This window comes from Ascaphus truei, chromosome 1 (assembly GCF_040206685.1).
Source record: "Ascaphus truei isolate aAscTru1 chromosome 1, aAscTru1.hap1, whole genome shotgun sequence".
In the NCBI taxonomy this organism is placed as follows: domain Eukaryota; kingdom Metazoa; phylum Chordata; class Amphibia; order Anura; family Ascaphidae; genus Ascaphus; species Ascaphus truei.
Genome location: NC_134483.1, coordinates 162835324 through 162853239, shown reverse-complemented (window position 1 = coordinate 162853239; position 17916 = coordinate 162835324). Strand labels below are relative to the sequence as shown.

Below are 17916 nucleotides of genomic sequence, written 5' to 3'. Positions count from 1 at the left end.
GAAAGAAAAGACAAGCGACAGGGTACCTTTGGTGGTCACATACAGATGCAGCGGCCGTTATTCGAACACCACGCGGTGTATACCTCGAAATACCCATGTGATGGCGTGCGATTTCTTCCTACCGTACCGCCTTAAGAAGCGAGTGCAGAAAATGGCATTTTAGTGTTCTGTCTGTTAAACACCTGAAATTGGCACAGTAGCACAGTAATGTACACTTTACAATTCATTCATTTCATTGCACACAATCCATGAAATTCAAACAAAGCAACCGCGATAAACACGTGTGCCTGGGGCGATTGGCCACGTTAATAGCCGGGTGGAGTACAGCAGCGCACACGAAAACGGCGCCGTGATTTGTTCGAATAACGGCCGCTGCATCTGTTTAACCCACCTAGAAGCCCTACGCAAGGTCGCCAGGGAACTACAGCCCATTCTCCAGGAAGATACAAGACTGCAACAGGTCTTCCCTGAAACACCCTTATTATCATACCGACAACCTCATAATCTCAAGGAAATGATGGCGAGAAGTAAAGTATTCCACAATACAACTGAATGCGAGACAAGACCATGCCAGGACGCATGATGCAAAACCTGTGCAATGCTCCACACAGCGGGCATAATACAAATACCACACAGGAATCTGGAGTACAAAGTCAAAGGAAGGTTCACCTGCTCCTCCAGCAGTGTTGTGTATCTTATGTGCATGAAATGCCCAGGGGGGTGCTACTACATAGGTGAGATGGGACAGAGGCTAAACAAGAGAATGAATCTGCATCACATGCGGAACAAGAGACAGTCCTGTCGGCGAACATTTCTCTGACTCTGGCCATAAGATGAACGATCTGAAGGTGGCCATACTTAAAGGTAATCTCACAACACCGAAAGAGCGACGTTGCATCAATACAAATTTATTAAACTTTTCGGGACACTCACCGGTGGACTAAACAGAGACCGCAGCTTCATGAGCCACTACCCTGACACCAGAGAACTCTCCTCCCATGAGTGCTGAAGCCCATGCCTATTAATACTACGCTATATAAATGCACACACACCTGTCTCTTACACATACTGTACACATGTACAATGTAATTCTGTCCCTATATACCAATAGGGACTACATAGTAGCCACACACATGAATAGGAATGCAACATCCTCTTAAATTTTTACACCAACCCACACCATTGTTATACACTCCCCTCTCCACACACACCTTTTGTAGAGCGCTGTTTACTCCGTGGGCGCTTTATTAATTTAATATTTACACACACGCATATATGCATACTCTTACATCACAAATATTCAGGGACCATTTAACACCTTATGTCATAAATCGCATACTGCACAGGGTGGAGGGGTAGGCTTCATCCACAGATAACATTCCAAGCTGTCTTGTTTTAAGTAAGTTTTTGAAGTGGAACTTCTATGCTGGCACCTACCAAATGAAAATTTCCCTTGGAGTAACTCACCTTCATGGTGACAGAAGTGCAGTCCCAGAAGTGACGTCACTGCTGGCAGCTCGGCGCACATGCAGAGGCTTGGCGCGCATGGGCAGGAGCCGGTGATGTAAGCTCGGCGCGCCGACGCAGCACACAGACACACACGCACCACACGCCACAGACAGAGAGCCGCATGCCACAGACAGAGAGCCACAGATACACACATGCCCGCAGGCACTCGCAGATATGCACACACAGGTCGCAGACACTCGCAGATACACACACACTCGCAGATACACACACACTCGCAGATACACACACACTCGCAGATACACACACACTCGCAGATACACACACAATCGCAGATATACACACACTCGCAGATACACACACGCACGCAGCCACTCGCAGATACACGCACGCACGCACGCATATACTCGCAGATACACACGCACGCACGCAGACACGCAGATACACACACACGCACGTAGACATTGTGAACGTTGTAGCCCTTAATATATCCAGTAGTTGCGTCAAGGGGTCATGTCACCAGGTGTTTTGTTATTAGTTTAATATTGATACTTGAATAGTTGTCACTGAGAACATTATGGTGCCAGGGTTAGCCTTGTTCCAGCAGCCAATAGGAAGATGCAGTGGTCATCAGGAGGTGGTGTTGTGATTTTATACACCAATGTTCAAGAGACCCATGTGGCCAAATGTTCAAGAGACCCATTTCCTACGTATATTGTGTTAATTTTATTTTTAATTTATGTACAGTAATATATATAGAATCCACAGAAGCAGCCGGCACTCGACTTGCAAGTAGAAAAAATTGGGTGCTTGTCCCATAAAGCAATAATAAACCATACGATACCGTTTGAAGTACGAGATCAGGAGACAGCACTCTGGTAAATTTGATCACAAGTTTTTGTATTGAAAAAGACACATAAACCGACGTTTCGGTCGCACAGTGGGACCTTTCTCACCCTGTCTCCTGATCTCGTGCTTCAAACGGTATTGTATGGTTCAGTAATATATATATATATATATATATATATATATATATATATATATATATATACAGTGTTCGACAAACCTATACATTTGCTCGCCCCGGGCGAGTGGATTTAACCCCCGGGCGAGTAAATATTGGCCCAAGCAGCACACGTTTGGTACTAGGTGGCGAGTAGATTTTTTTGTGTGGCGAGTAGATTTTTTGGTGATTTGTCAACCACTGTATATATATATATATATATATATATATATAATCTATAAGCTTCGTAGGTATATAACGACTAGATTTACCAGATGTCTTGGACACGTTTGAATATGGGCCGCTTAATACTGATTTCTATCACAGCAGGTTTATGTATGGTTCTGATCATGTAATTGCATAGACTTCAACAGTCTTAAGTCTGTGCATTCTCTGCTTGTCACTATTGTTTAAGGACCTCTACCATTGGTATTTAGTAACCGTTCATTCTTACATAGCACTGGATATGTAGTTAGTGCAGTACAAAATGAAGCACACATTGGTAAAACAAGGAAGTACAAGACATATATGAAAACAGTATGAGGAAGATGTATTGATTCAGAAAACACAGTGTGGAAGGGAGGGAGGAGGGGGGCTGGAGTTTCCTCCCTCTGGCTCGAAGAACAGCCAGGATTGAAACGAGTAAAAGATTCGTACATTTTTGAAGACGATGGAATAATAGAAGTCATTCTATGTATATATTGGGACGTTTTAGATCCTTTACATCTTCTGAAATGGTCATGTTTCTGAGTGTCGATCTATAGTTAAACTGTGACGCGGTTCACCCTGTGCTACATTTATATGTTTGCCATATAAAGCATTTCCAAGTGTACAACATAATTAAAATCATCAATGTATTCCTACCTTTAAAGTGAACACGGTGCTTCCCTAATATGGTATATCCTTGGTTACATGTTCATATTGAATTAAGTGTAGGTCTAATTGTGTTTGCTCTTTCGTGCCTTTCAGTAAATATAGCTTGTAATCCTAATTACTTGTCTTCTAAAATGATGATGTACTCAAAGATTTTGGAAACCCATACAGCTACCACAAATGTGTGTCAGTTCTGTGATATTGGTGTGAGTTTGTGGTAAGCGTTGCATAAAATCAGCCAGACAGACCTGGAAAGACCATGGCCCATATTTACTAAGCAGTCTTCCGCCATTAGACACCTTCCGTGCCAATAGACACCTTACAGCCCATTGAAGCCAAGGGTGCCGTCCAGCGCCAGAAAGTGTCATGGTGGAGGACTGCTTATTACAGGCAGTCCTCGGTTATCCAACGGAATCCGTTCTGGAAGTAGCGTTGGATAGTAAAAAACGTTGGAAAGTGAGTCCCATGTTAATCAGTGGCGGTGAGCGTTGGAAAACGCATTCCGGCGTCGAAAACGTCCCATTGGGTTGCATTGTAAAGCGTTGGATATGCCATTCGTTGTAAAGTGAAACGTTGGATAGCGAGGACTACCTGTAATTGTTAATATGCCCGCTAATGTATCATTTGAATCCCTCACTGTCAGAGGGGCAATGCTTTGTAATGTGTTGCACACCTCTATGGCAATGGAGGGGTTACAGCGTTTTAATTCCATGAAATAGTGGGTTCTGTGAGATAGAAATGCAATGCTGTACCTGGTGTCGCCATATACAGTTGTCCTGAATAGGGTTTTTTTTTGAGGAGGGAAAAAACAACAGATGCTTAAAATCAGTACTTGGTTGATAAACGTGCAATGCCATAACAATTAAATAACTGCTATTTGAAATAATATCTTCATATTGTTTTCATAAAGATACCTTAAAGCTGCCTGGGAGGCATGCGCCAGACTATTGTGGCTGTGAGAATGCTCGCGTGAGCGGGGGATAGATGAGCTGGCTAGGTGCAATCTATGCTTCACTTCTCGGGTGACTAAGGGTTAAGCTTTTTCCCGTTCAGTTCTTGTGCCTTCCCTTTCCATTCACCTCACTAAATTGAGAAGCCGATCAGCAGGAGAGGCGTCACCGTGCTGAACAAGGTCCTCACGCTGCAGCACGTCACCAATCAGAAATGTGGGATTTGTCTTTGTGATTTATAATTACCGAGCTGAAGATTTTGGATCGGCATTCTCTGTTCTTTCGGTTTTGTTTCATGGCACCCTTAATCACTGAAAGTCTAGCCTTGTATAGTAAGTTTTTCTTTAGAGTTCAGTCGTCTGTATTTGTATACACAAATGATCTTTAAAAGCTTCATATCGTGCAGGGAGTCTGCAGCCGTTTTCCATTGTACCCTGTGTCTTTAGCGTACAAAGAAAGCATGCATTTTAATGTAAACGGACAATATCATACCCCAAAAATCAGCCTCTCTGGCATATCCTTCTGCTAATGAATCACGATTGCATTAACTGTTGTCGTTTTAACAGCCCTAATTGATCCATTATGCATCAAGCTTTAATTTTCTGAATAGAAATAGGATTAGCACTCTGTTTTCTATGCACATGTTGTTGTTGTTTCATAGATATGTCCGACAGAAAATTTACATGCACAAGTAGTTGTTAAAAAAAAAAAAAAAGTACATTTGCATTCATTCCTTAGAATGGTTGTTTTTTGTTTGTTTTTTTGTTTTTTGTCTTGAATTTTTTTCAGGTTTTTTTTTTTTTTCTACAACATACAGGAAACAATGTGGCTACAAGAGCTTAATTTATGCTTACGCTTTTACCAACAAATTGTTTGTTAAAAAGAATGCTATTGGAGATTTAAATCAATATACAGAATAATATACAATATTATAAAGACCGTTAAGTCATATTTCCTTTAAAATAAACGTAACTTAAGTCCTGTGAGATTTTGTTTTTTTAGCTGCGACCTATATTTCAAAGCATATAAGTGCAGTGCAAACTTTGCGGAAATGCGTAATTTGACATTATTCGTAGCCACGGCAGAAAATTAATAAAAAGATCATCCAATGCCATTATGTCCCATGTATAAATATTTAAATAGACAGATAATTTACCTTTTTTTATGATTTGCCAATGATGCTAGCTTCAATTCCTCGTGTCTTCTTTATTTCGTAATTAAACTATTAGTCGGAAGGAAGGAATGCCCACGATGATGATCTTATTCTTGTGCCTGGAATAATAAGGGTAAATATGATAAGTAGTTGTCAATATTAAAGCAGGCTGTACGAAGAAGGCTTTAGGCCTTGTGGTAGGTAGAATGAAACAGCAGATTTGAGTACCACAATCCTCTCTATTACATTTTCAGTAAAATAAAATTACTTGTATATGAAAACATAGCCTTTCCCCAGCTCCCTTTTTTTTTTCCTGATCAGCTGATGAAGAGACTAGCAGCTCGCTGCTTTGCTGGCTTGTTAATTTTGTCCCCACTAACTGTGATTTCCGATAGCCGGCCTGCTGATAGTGGTAAGGTAAATATCCTTTTTTATTGTCGTCTTGAAGATTCGATAGAACTTATATCACAGGCATGTGTAGGTGTGTTACACATGAAAAGCTAGTGTTCTTCGTATTTCTCCGTTCATCTGAGTGCTTAAGGAAAGCTATACCTTTAACTGTTGACAGCCTTGTATGCTGCATGTAATATTAGAATTTAAAGCTTTCAGATTTACAGAACGTGTTCTTTTTTTTTTTTCTCTCTCTTTTTTATCATATTTTTTTTTGCTAGCTGCGGTGTTGTGGGAGATGCTGTTTCAGCCATATGAATATTAATGATACTGTCTCGCTTATTTTTTTTTTTTTTTTAAATTTTAATTCATCAGATGTGCAGCGTCCTTTATGGTGATTGTGCCTGAACGCTAGAAGCCTGATAGAAAATTGACTTTTGATTATTAAGGCCTAGTCTGGAGCTGTCCCTCAGGATTTTCTGCTCATGTTTGTTCTGTGGGTTTAAACGTTGGAAGGATCCATTGGAAACGGTGCTTAAATCCCTGTGACATTTTAAGATGCCAGGTTGAAGGATTTTCTTTTCTCTCTTTTTTTCTGCTCTGCTTTTTTGTTGGCGAAACATTTACAATAGATTTTGTTGACCATACATAGGGAATTATATATGTGATGCGAGCTCTGTTGGATGATCAGCTCGCATGATTGTAAATATTGGCCATGTTTGGTGCTGTGGAAAAGTGAAGGTAATTGCCTTTTGATTAGACCTCTTTTCAGCTGCTGTCAGACTGCTAAACATTTGCATGCAGATAACAATATTTAGATGCACGATAAGTAGATATTTGCATAATACAGTATACATTATTAGAATTGTATGCATGTTTTTTTTTTTTTTTTAATAATATTTGTCCAAGTTGCAGTTAACAAATAATTGAATACATTACTGTACCTTGGTGTAAAACATGGGGGGATGACTAGAATGTGCATGTTTTTCTGTTGTAGCTGTGAAGTACCATTCCTTAGTTTCCCTCTTTTTGTAGTAAATTTTCTTTGTGTCTGTGAGGGATATTATTTCCCTTTTCTCCGCCTCCTTAAAGGGAAAGATGTCCTTTGTGTGTTCAGCTATTGTGAGTTTCGACACCTAGCTTTAGCCCTTTTCCAATTGCTGATTTATTGGACAAATATTTGAACTGCTTGTGTGGGATATGGGCCTGTCTGGATCTCTAGCACTGTTCAATGCTTTAGGTATTTAAGGTGGCATTTCTATCCTAGCCACAATGCTAGAAAGATTCTTTTTTTTTTTTTTAAATGGCATAGTGAACCTATTTTTTTTAATTTTATTATTCCTATAGAAGATTTATTTTGAATAGATTTGCAGCTCATTAACTTATGAAATGTAAGCAATATCGGAACAGTGGGTAGTTTAAAGTCTATTGTTTGGCATTCAGTAGCAGGGATCATACATTCAAGTTCTCAGAAAGTCCTGTCGAGTATATTGTTTTGATGTAGAATGTTTGCGTATTTTTTATTTTTCTGTTTTTATTGTGGTGTTGTGTGTTTTATTGACACAAGTAACTGTAACTGTGCCAAGTGCATTCCAATAATGTTATGTATAACATCTGCATTCTCTGATTAAACAAGTTGCTCTACAGGTTCATCACTCTCCCTTTGGAATACCATAGTATGGTCACGCTCTCTATACCACTAGTAGGGAAACGATGAGAACATCCATGGCATAAACTATAAAGTAATATTGGGCGCATCAGACACTTTATCAAAAGTTAGGATATTGGTAGGTGCGGCACGCGAACCACCTGCTTTGTCATCCATTGCATGTCAGATGGCATTACAAACTGTTATCCTGCCATGTCCTCGTGTGTAAAAGGTCATTGTGCTCAACACCGTGTACCACTCATCCTGATCGAAGTAAAAATAGGGAAGTGGTGCCCTGATTTGCAATGTATTGTAATGCAAACCTAAAGGGGTGAATTATGAAATTCACCGTTTCATAAATGGTTATTTGCCCACTTTTGAGCGTGTGACTGCTGCAGAATTGTGGCATATGTAAATACATCTACACACAAAATGTGTGTGTGCGCGCGTGTGTGGATATAGATATATAGTCTCAAGACGACTCCACAGCACTCTGTATAGACAAAAAGAAAAAAGTATTCCATCACAAACAAAAAATGAGTAAAAATGGGCGACGTTTCAGACCCTTTGTCAAGCTCCTGTTTATATTTTTACAGTTCTGTTACTTGAGCTGAAGTAATAATTTGGGCTATTGAATTCTGAATATAATAAAACATTTTTAATGCTAAGCAAGAGTTGTCCTGATTTGTTCACCCTCTCCAGAAGTTGCATTATACTAAATTTGTCTCTTTACGCCTTTCATTTTTAGTGTGGTAGGTAAAACAAAAAGATTCCTGTGTCATTTGTTTAGTGTGTATTTAAATCACTTTGAGTAAGATTAAATCATAGATGCATTTCAAACTGTAGTCAAACTTGCTTTCATCGTTGATTTGTGTCTGTGTTTATTACATAACATGTATATTTAAGTGTAAGTGTGCATGTATATGTATATATATATATATATATATATTCATATATATTTAAATAAAAAAAGGTGTCACCTAATACTGAAGTACTTATATATATATATATATATATATATATATATATATATATATATATATACACACTGATCTATATACTGGCATACAAAATAAGTGGCATTATGGGTATACACCACAAAGCATTTGCAGATATATCATGTATAGTACATGTACTTAACGAGGTCACTTCTTCTTGTGTTTCTTCAGGCTATCGAGGACGGAAATTTGGAGGAAATGGAAGAGGAAGTACGGCTGAAAAAGCGCAAACGACGAAGACCTGTAGACAAAGATTCTGGTAAAGAGGATGGAGAAAAGGCCAAGAAGAAAAGGGGAAGACCTCCAGCTGAAAAATTGTCCCCAAACCCACCCAAACTAACCAAACAGATGAATGCTATAGTCGATACAGTAATAAACTACAAGGACAGGTAAGTCTTTTGCATTAATTAGATTGTTGTCTCTTTTTCATCCTGCAAAATCCCATTACAAACTTTAATCTTGCCAGCATGTCCTTCAAGATTTTACGATCTTGAAACATACTGATACAAAAGGTAAGGCTGTACCTGCCGCAAGGAATTTTATTTACTGTTCTGAGAGTATATTCTGTAGCTGGCTAAATGTATTCTGTGGGTATTCATCGGACGTTCTCTAAACCACCATGTCACGTACGGCACACTTGTGAGTACATGGCTTGTATATGGGACATGGACTAATACGCACAGCTATCTAGCTGATCCAATCTTCAGCTCCCAAGGTCCCCCAAATGAATATCTCCCCTCAATCCTTCTCTATATACAATTTGTCACAAACGGTACACCTGTGAGCATGGGACTTGTATATGTGACAAGGGTTAATACACTGCTAACTAGCTGACCCACTTTTCATTTTCCACAAAGGTCTCTCAAATGAATAATATATACCCTCACTGTCATAATATTTATCTTTGAGCCGCTACTACCACCAAAGAAATTATCAAAAATATTAATTTGCCTAGTCTCTGGTCCCTGTTTTATTAAGAAAACTATGCACTTAACACACATCTGTTTATAGCCAAATGTGTCCGAAAATGTAAATTACTTTACAAAGCGTGCAACAGTTCAATCAGAGACCATTTTTTTTAAATACATCTATAGTATGAAGGATAAAATTTTTTTTCATTCATTTAAATTCTTTAATTCTAATAAAGGTTCCAACTAATTTAACTTTATTTTCATATTTGTCTTACTTTGAGTCACTCTTTTTTACTGTATAATTGCATGGATGGTAATAATTGGTTCCCAGATTCCTTTTGATTGAGGATTTTGGAAACAACGTACTTTTGACGCATTTTCCTGCATCACTATTTGTGCTATGTACACTTAGAGTTTTAAAGTAATACAGCCCATAAGGGTACCTTCAACACATGATCATCAGCTATGCTGCATAGCTTCTTTTTTATAGTTGCATATAAAAGGTTTTTTTTTTACCGCTCTATCCAAAGGGGTAAACGTTTAATAACCATTTTGAATGAAAAAAAAAAGGATTTAGTCAAAAGGGCTACAAGTAAAATGTTGCCAGCACGGGAATTTTACTATGGTGTGTTCTATATTTCTCCTTGTGCCAATTCATTCGGATCCATGGGACACAGTTGTTCTGTAGGTAGGTTATGCCTGCCATGTGTCATGACAAATGCTTTAATGAACATACCGGTGCCTACCCATACCTGGAACTTGGCAAACCATAGCGGGATCTCTTTATAGTACCTCTGCTACTCTTAACATCAGCTAGACCTATTTTTTTTTTTTTAAGTGCATTATACTTTGCTTGCAAGGAGGGCTGTTGGTCTATTTCTTTCCAGCTCTCATTGATCTGAATGTCGTTCTCTCTCAGCCCAATCGAACTGTAATGGGACATTAATAAACACACAATCCCAGCAAGCTCAAGAAACCCCAAAACGTGTGTGTGTGTGTGTGTGTGTGTGTGTGTGTGTGTGTGTGTGTGTGTGTGTGTGTGTGTGTGTGTGTGTGTGTGTGTGTGTGTGTGTGTGTGTGTGTGTGTGTGTGTGTGTGTGTGTGTGTGTGTGTGTGTGTGTGTGTGTGTGTGTTACTGAGGGTGGCCAAATGTATACAAGAAAAGACAGAAATGCCCAATGCTACATCCAATATGACAAAAAATATATTAGTACAATACTTCAATGCTGATATTCTCATGAATAAGGGTTATTTCGTTCAACCCTTTGGCCAAAGCGTTGTAAGCCTGCAAGGCATAACCAAATTTGCAGAACCTAACACTACCTGCATCATTCTTTCATTATCATTATTAGCCAACTGTTTAATGCATAAGGACCACCTAGCACTATTTTGACACTGCTGTAACTTTACAATTACATTTACTTTGTTTATTAATTCAGATTGTTGTAAAATGTTAGATTTGGAACGGGTGAATCAGTGATATAACTTCATACCCGCTTCCTTTATCCATCTGTGCCTTTTCATATACTTTTATTTTGCATGTTGCCTTGTTGTGGCATACTGTTCAAGTATGGTCTAAAATTTTGAAAAAGTTATTGAACTAACCTTAAAATGTAAAAAAATTATAAAGTACATATTTCCAGAGTGATTGCGTTTACGTTATTACAGCTCCAAAGTACTTTGGTAGGTGGAGCTTGGAAAAATTAAATTATATTTTACTATTATGTTATGACACAGTTACATCTTCATGAATCATTCCTTGTATGGATTTGTTGGGCTTTGGGGAGAAAATTCCATGCCACTTGCAGTGAAAGGTATGACAACAGAAAACTCAACGTGAAGTTCTGGACGATTGACAGTTAGAGGCAGAGAGAGACTCTTGTTTACTACCTATCATTGATTTCATTATAAATAGTTATACATTGGATGAAAGCATTTTAGGTCTCGGTTATACTAAGACCCAGGAGCGTGACTATTGAGCCCCTCCTAGTTTTCCAATTTGGTAATAGATCACAAATGTAATTTGTGCCATTGTCCAAAATGGCGCATAAAGTACATGCCGTGTCTATATAAGTAAACATATCACAGACTTGTCATAGTATTCGATGGTAGCAGAATGACACCGACTGCTATACTGTTTAATTCTATAGTGATTAGTGACCCATGTCAGATCTCATAATGGATTTAGTCAGGAATTACCAATATGTACGCAATATGTGCATGAACTGTTTTTAACTTTTCAATACATGATCTTATGCATATAAACAACAAAAAAAAACAAAGCATAGCCTTGAATACATTGATTGTTTGGAAGAATGCTTGAAGAGAAAACAAACTTCCCTTTCTTTTATTGGCAATAAAAACTTTGATTTTCTTTATTGGCATTAAAAAGAAAATATTTAATGAAGGGAACATTGACTAAAATACACCTAGTATACCATGCACAGGCTATGTTACATGTTATACACAGACCATGGCTAACTAAAGAAAACGTTCTCACTGATGCCTAAAGAATAGATGGCAATGGATATTTCTAATTCTTACTGACTTTCCCAGTTTAATGCCTTGAATGCAAAATTCTAGATAAAATTCACAGAAGATAGAAATTAAAAAGTAATATCATAGTTGCTGTCATCAAAGTAGATGAGTGTACAGATTATTCACTAAAAGTAAATGTTTCTATTCTTGAAAAATGGGGGAAAATTCAGTTTTTGATGCACTCAATTATACCAAGTGTGGGCTAAGAACAAAAATAGTATTTTAGTATAGTAATAGTCCAGTGGCGAGAAAAAGTTTGTGAACCCTTTAGGATTTTCACACATTTTAAACCTAAAATGTTATTAGATCTTAATCGAAGTCCTAATAATAGATAAAGATAACCTGATCAAACAAATGACACAAAAACATGATACAGTTTCAACATTTATTTATCCACAAATGATTCAACATTCAATATCCATGTGTGAAAAAGTATGTGAACCTTTAGATCAGCACCTGGTGACACCCCCTTGAGCAGCAATAAATTCAACTAAGTCTTTCCTGTAACAGCTGGTCAGTCTCTTACATTGGTTTTGAGGAATTTTGGCCCATTCCTCCTTACAGAACGGCTTCAACTCGGTGACATTTGAAGCTTCTTTGCATGGAGAGCACACCTCAGGTCCCACCACAACATTTCGATGGGGTTTAGGTCTGGACTTTGACTAGGCCATTCTAAAATGCGGAATTTCTTCTTCTGCGGCCATTCTTCTGTAGATCTGCTTGTATGTCTTGTATGCATATTGACTTGAATGACAGTTAATGCCAGATTGAGATGTGGCAACCTCCCCTTAAGTCTTTACCAACTAAAGCAGGTAGACATTGTATGCATTGTTATACTTGCAGCTACTGAATCTTTAAAACTATTTTACAAATGTTATATGTGAGAACTAAGTGGGACTGCACTCTTAAAGTAAAGTGGTCACGCTGAGTGCAACCCACTGATAAAGTACTTCTGTGATTGGCAGGGTTGAATTGGAATACTTTAACTGCACAGTTTTATTTTTTTGTACAGGAGAATTGTTTCACATTTTCGCAGGGTGAGCCCTAATAAAATGTTCTTTTGTCATAAAAATAAATGTTGTATGAGAACCAATCTTATATAACTGGCTTCTACCTAAATTGGGAGCATTGTAAAAACATTTTTTTATATATAACAAAAGAAGGGTAACCGGCGCCAAATGAGTTAAATTCAAACCAATTGTGGTGTAAAAGTCCAAAGGAAGTCCTTGGGACGATGGGATGTGATGATTCTCGCCTCGAACGAAATATATGTGGAAGAAAGAAAAGACAAACAGATAATGGTGCAGTAAATTAACACTGGGGGGGTGAGTGAACACTATCAACACAGGACACACAAGACAAACAAACACTAAACACTAGCACGGCCTATATAATAAAAGAAAAGCAATTTATTTGGGGTGTGGAGGGTGCATAACCGCATCCGGAGGGGTAAAATTACAACCCTACTCACAAGATGCTGGCAGGGTAAAGGCAGCGAGCTGGATGCATACAGCTGGGCTCACAAAGATGGCGACCGGAGCACTCTGATCAACGTCCACACGTGACCGGAATGGAAGGCAGGTCGCTCGAATGACGGGGTCTCTAGGCGGACGTGACGTCACCTCCGCTGTGGTCCCACCTTAGGCACGCTCTCTCCAGTCCTCCTCAGCAACCGTGATCCCGCAAAACGGTTTAGGCACTTGGAAACTGCAGATTTCTCCTCTTGGGACTGCAGATTTCCACCACAGTGAAAACACTTCTAAAACACGAAACTTCCCTTCCAAAGAGACATAGGTTAACACAGATACACAGCAAGCTCAAACTCCCACACCCACCACGCTCAGTAGCTCTCTGGTTGACATAAATATATATTCACTTTGTGGTGGGTGTGGGAGTTTGAGCTTGCTGGGTATCTGTGTTAACCTATGTCTCTTTGGAGGCTGTGGCACCTCCCCCCAGAGCTCACTCCTCCTCCTTCACCCTTTTAACTTGGAAGGTCATTTCACTTGCTGCAGGAACAAGACCCATTATGGTTTTTTCCCCTCTCACAGAGGTAAAAGGAAAGGTTTCACAGTGTAGTGTAGGACCTGCATTATTTTGGTTATACCTTGACGTTGGTATGCAGGCTTATGACGCCTTTGGCCAAAGGGTAAACTAAATAACCAATTATTATTATTGAAGTATTTTACTTTATATGTTTTGTCAATTGGATGCAGCATTGGGCACCCCCTGTCTCTTGTTATATACAATTGCCACGCTCAGTAGCTCTCTGGTTGACATAAATATATATTCACTTTGTGGTGGGTGTGGGAGTTTGAGCTTGCTGGGTATCTGTGTTAACTTCAGTGGTTAACATGCCTAGTTTTAACCTATTAAACATAAATGCTGTCATCTCATTTGTTCAGTGTGGGCCTGTGTGACACGTTCGCTTTATTGAAGGAGCCCCAGCAGGACTTTGGAAGGGAATAAAGCTTTGAAAAGAACATTCATAAACTGAGGGAAATATGTCTATTGGTAACCGTTGTAAGGGATGACAGAAGGTAGAACAACTAGAGAACAGGTAGTCATGCAAGCCAGAATCTTAATAAATGCATCAATCTCCTCTAAAAGGCATTGATATGCAAGTTGATATTATGATGCAGTAGAGTTGTGGATCTACCGTGACTCATCCCTGGTCCCCTGATATCCAGCGGACCACCAGCTCAGGAGCGGTAAAACATTTATTTATAATCGCATTGATATTGCGCTCTTATCCAGGGCACTGTACATTAGGTAGTAAAACAATGGTGCGGCTACATATTGAACAGTTCATGTGATGGTCCTAGAGTAATTGTTAAGATGTCTTTGTGGTGGGCACGGGTGGGAACATTATGATCAGGCTATGGGTTAGGTGCATTGAGAGCTTGCTTGGTTAGTGGGCAGAGGTTGGAGTCCGGTCTCTGGATTTAGTCTTGTCAGGGGCATGGTGATGGCTCTGATAGCGGGCACAGTAGAGGCGATTGGCGAGGTGGGTGAATTTGGAGGGTTTTGGAAAGACTAGGAAGGTGTGCAGGTTGGGGAGGTCAAGGGCTTTGGGGGAGGTGGGGTGAGAGAAGGGATTGGATAGGAGGTTAACAGGGAATCATGGAATGCGATGGAGAAAAGATTAGTTTTGAGTTGGCTTCTGAAGACTGTTAAGAAGGGGGCAGATTAGATGTGGGGAGGTAGCTTGTTCCAGTGGAGGGGGGGGTCATCGGGAAGAGGCATAGAGGGCTGGGGAACGTGAGGGTTGCTGCAGTCAGGGAGCAAATATGACGGGATGGGGTGTTGTGAGAGATGAGTGCTTCAAGGAAGGGGGCGTGGGGACAACACCATGGAGCAATTTGTAGACCACAGTGAATTTATTTGAAGAGGGAACTTTGTTCAATTGATAGCCAGTGGAGTTGGGAGAGGAAAGGGGTGGTGTGAGTAGAGCGGGGGATATTGGGAAGTGTACAGATGAGGTTGAAAAAGACTTCCGTCCACCAAGTTCAACTATAGGTTGAACTTGGACGGAAGTCTTTTTCAACCTCATCTACTATGTAACTATGTACAGTCTGCAACATTTTGGATTTGATGGAGGCGTAGAAGGGTAGACCAAGGAGAAGGGAGTTACAGTAGTCGAGATGGGTTAGAGATGGGTGAAGTTGAGGGAGTGGGTGAGAAGTTTGGTGAGGAGAGGGAAATTAGTTTACTAATTTTTCTTATGTTTTACAGGTCGTAGCGACAAGTAGTAGTAATGGAGGTGATGTTTTGGGCTAAGACGGGAAAGTTCAAAGGTGAACGCCAAGGTTGCAAGCAGAGGGAGAGGGGGGAAAGATGCTGAGCATTGGGAGGGAGGGGGAAGCTGGAAAGTAAAGGACTTCTTAGCTGGGTTAATTTGTAAGACGTGGGAGGATATCCAGGTGGAAATTGCAGAAAGGCAGACAGAAATACGGGTGAGAATAGTGGGAAGGAGAAGTAGATTTGGATGCATCTGCAAATCAATGGATGTTTAATTCATGGGAGGAGATGAGGTCAAAGAGTGAGGCAGTGTAGTGGGAAAAGAGGAGAGGACCAAGGAAGGAGCTTTGGGGCATGCCCACTTGGAGTCTGGTGGGCTGAGAAGGTAAATTATTGAAGGTGATGGAGTAGGAGCAGTGGGAGAGATAGGATAAGGGCAATCAGAGGGTATGTCATTGATTCCAAGGTTGGTGAGGGTAGAGATGAATGAGGTTATCGGTGTCAAAGGTTGAAGAAAAGTCAATGAGGATGGAGGAGAGTTTGGAGTAGTGAACTTGGGGAACAAAGTTTTTGATGATGAGGAGAGCAGTTTCAGTAGAGTGTGAGGAACGGAAGACAGACTAGACAATGGGAAGGATGGAATGTGTGCGGATGAAGATGGAGTGTGTTTGGAGAAGTATGGAAGGGGGTGAAGGCAAAAGTTGGAGTAGAGGGCAGTGTCGAGAGATGTTTTTGAGGAGAGGGATTACCACAGCAGTTTTGAAGGAGTCTGGGTATTGTCCACTGAATAGGGAGATGTCGAAGGAGGAGAGATACCTGGGGAGGAGTATTATTGAAGGGGGTCAGAAGGTAATGTGGTGTGATGAGAGCGTTTGATGATTGAGGAGATCATCGTCAAAGGTTGGGTGGAAGGGGGGCCTGAGTGGGTCGGGGTTGTGGATGGAGGGGGGGCCGCAGTGGGGAAGGAAGCACAGATGGTTTTTTTCGCAGTAGGAGGCTTAGAGGGCAGAGGGGGGCTTAGGCAAGAGATGAGGAGGGTCGTAGCAGATTGTTTATGGTGAAGAACAGTTGGCGTGGATTAGGTGATGAGGGTGTTACAGTATATTTGTTTTTGCGATTTGAGAGTGGAGTAGGTATTGGAGGGTGGCAATTGAGGATGTGGAATGAAAATATTTCCATGATCTCTTGGCTGTGCGAAGGGAGAAACTGTTTTTTGAGTTGACGGGTAGTTTGGTGGTGGGTCTCACAGGGTGGAGTGGTGCAATTGAGTCAAGGGAGGAGGATACTGCAGAGTTCAGGGTGGATAGGGCAGAGTTCAGTGGGTGAGAGGAAAATGATGTGAGTGGAGGAGGTAAGGGAGGGTGTGTCGGTGGGTTTTGAGATTTCTGCGAAGGGTGGGTCCCCTAAAAAATTGATTTATTCCTATGTCCTGCTGCTATTAAAGGAGATGAGGTTTTTTTATCGGCGGGGGGAGGGGGGTGATGGCTCTAAGGACCCCACAGTTCCCAAAATGCTTAGTGGTGAGAGTAGAGTAGAGTAGAGTTAGAAGGAAGTACTCCTGCTTTAAAAAAAGAAAAAATGTAAATTGTATGCTGCAGGGCCTGGAGATTTTCCAGGCTATAGGCAAAGGGAGACAAATGCAGCACTCTTCTGGTTTTCATAGATACAAAAGTTATTTTATCAAAGATAGACATTTCTTGAGAAAGGTTCATATTTTAGGACTGAAATGTCAGTGAGTTTACATTTACCTAAGGGGAAACAAAAAGGCTGCCAAATATTTTGACAATAAAAAGTTGCAACATAGTTACATAGACTTGTCCAACACGTTAAATTTATGCTAAATGTACAGACCGATACTTATCCTATATTTGTATTTACCATCTGTGGATCCAGAGGAAGGCAAACAAAAAACCCCAGTGAAACGTCATCCAATTATATCTCATAAGGGGAAAAATAATTATTTCCTGACTCCAAATAATCGCAATCATATTTCCCCATGGCTCAACATCCTTCCCATGTTTACTTATTTGGTATATCCCTCTATAGGTTTCCTTTCTAAAAAAAAAAAAAAAAGGCCAACGGTTTTTTTTTTTTGAAGATCTCTACTGCCATCAGTCTCCATGGGTAATGAATTCCACATTTTAACTTCCCTTAATTTCCCTTACTATAAAGAACCCTTTCCTTTGTTGCTGGTGAAATTGCAGTTAGATGTGCTTACATATGTCATAGGCAAGTCTGAGTACC

The 17916-nt window shown here is 40.1% G+C and overlaps 1 protein-coding gene across 8 annotated transcripts in view; it reads left to right on the top strand.

The window, feature by feature from the left end:
• The window catches only part of SMARCA2 (SWI/SNF related BAF chromatin remodeling complex subunit ATPase 2), a 194923-nt gene that overhangs the window by 147938 nt on the left and 29069 nt on the right, over positions 1–17916 (top strand). For 6 of the 8 annotated variants that reach the window (XM_075597226.1, XM_075597235.1, XM_075597204.1 and 3 more), the window contains one exon: positions 8654–8871. In XM_075597226.1, the coding sequence (XP_075453341.1) occupies positions 8654–8871 (218 nt within the window). Of the gene's footprint in view, positions 1–5767; positions 5864–6428; positions 6578–8653; positions 8872–17916 lie in introns of those variants that run through there. The other 2 variants (XM_075597264.1, XM_075597273.1) reach the window with 2 other exon arrangements.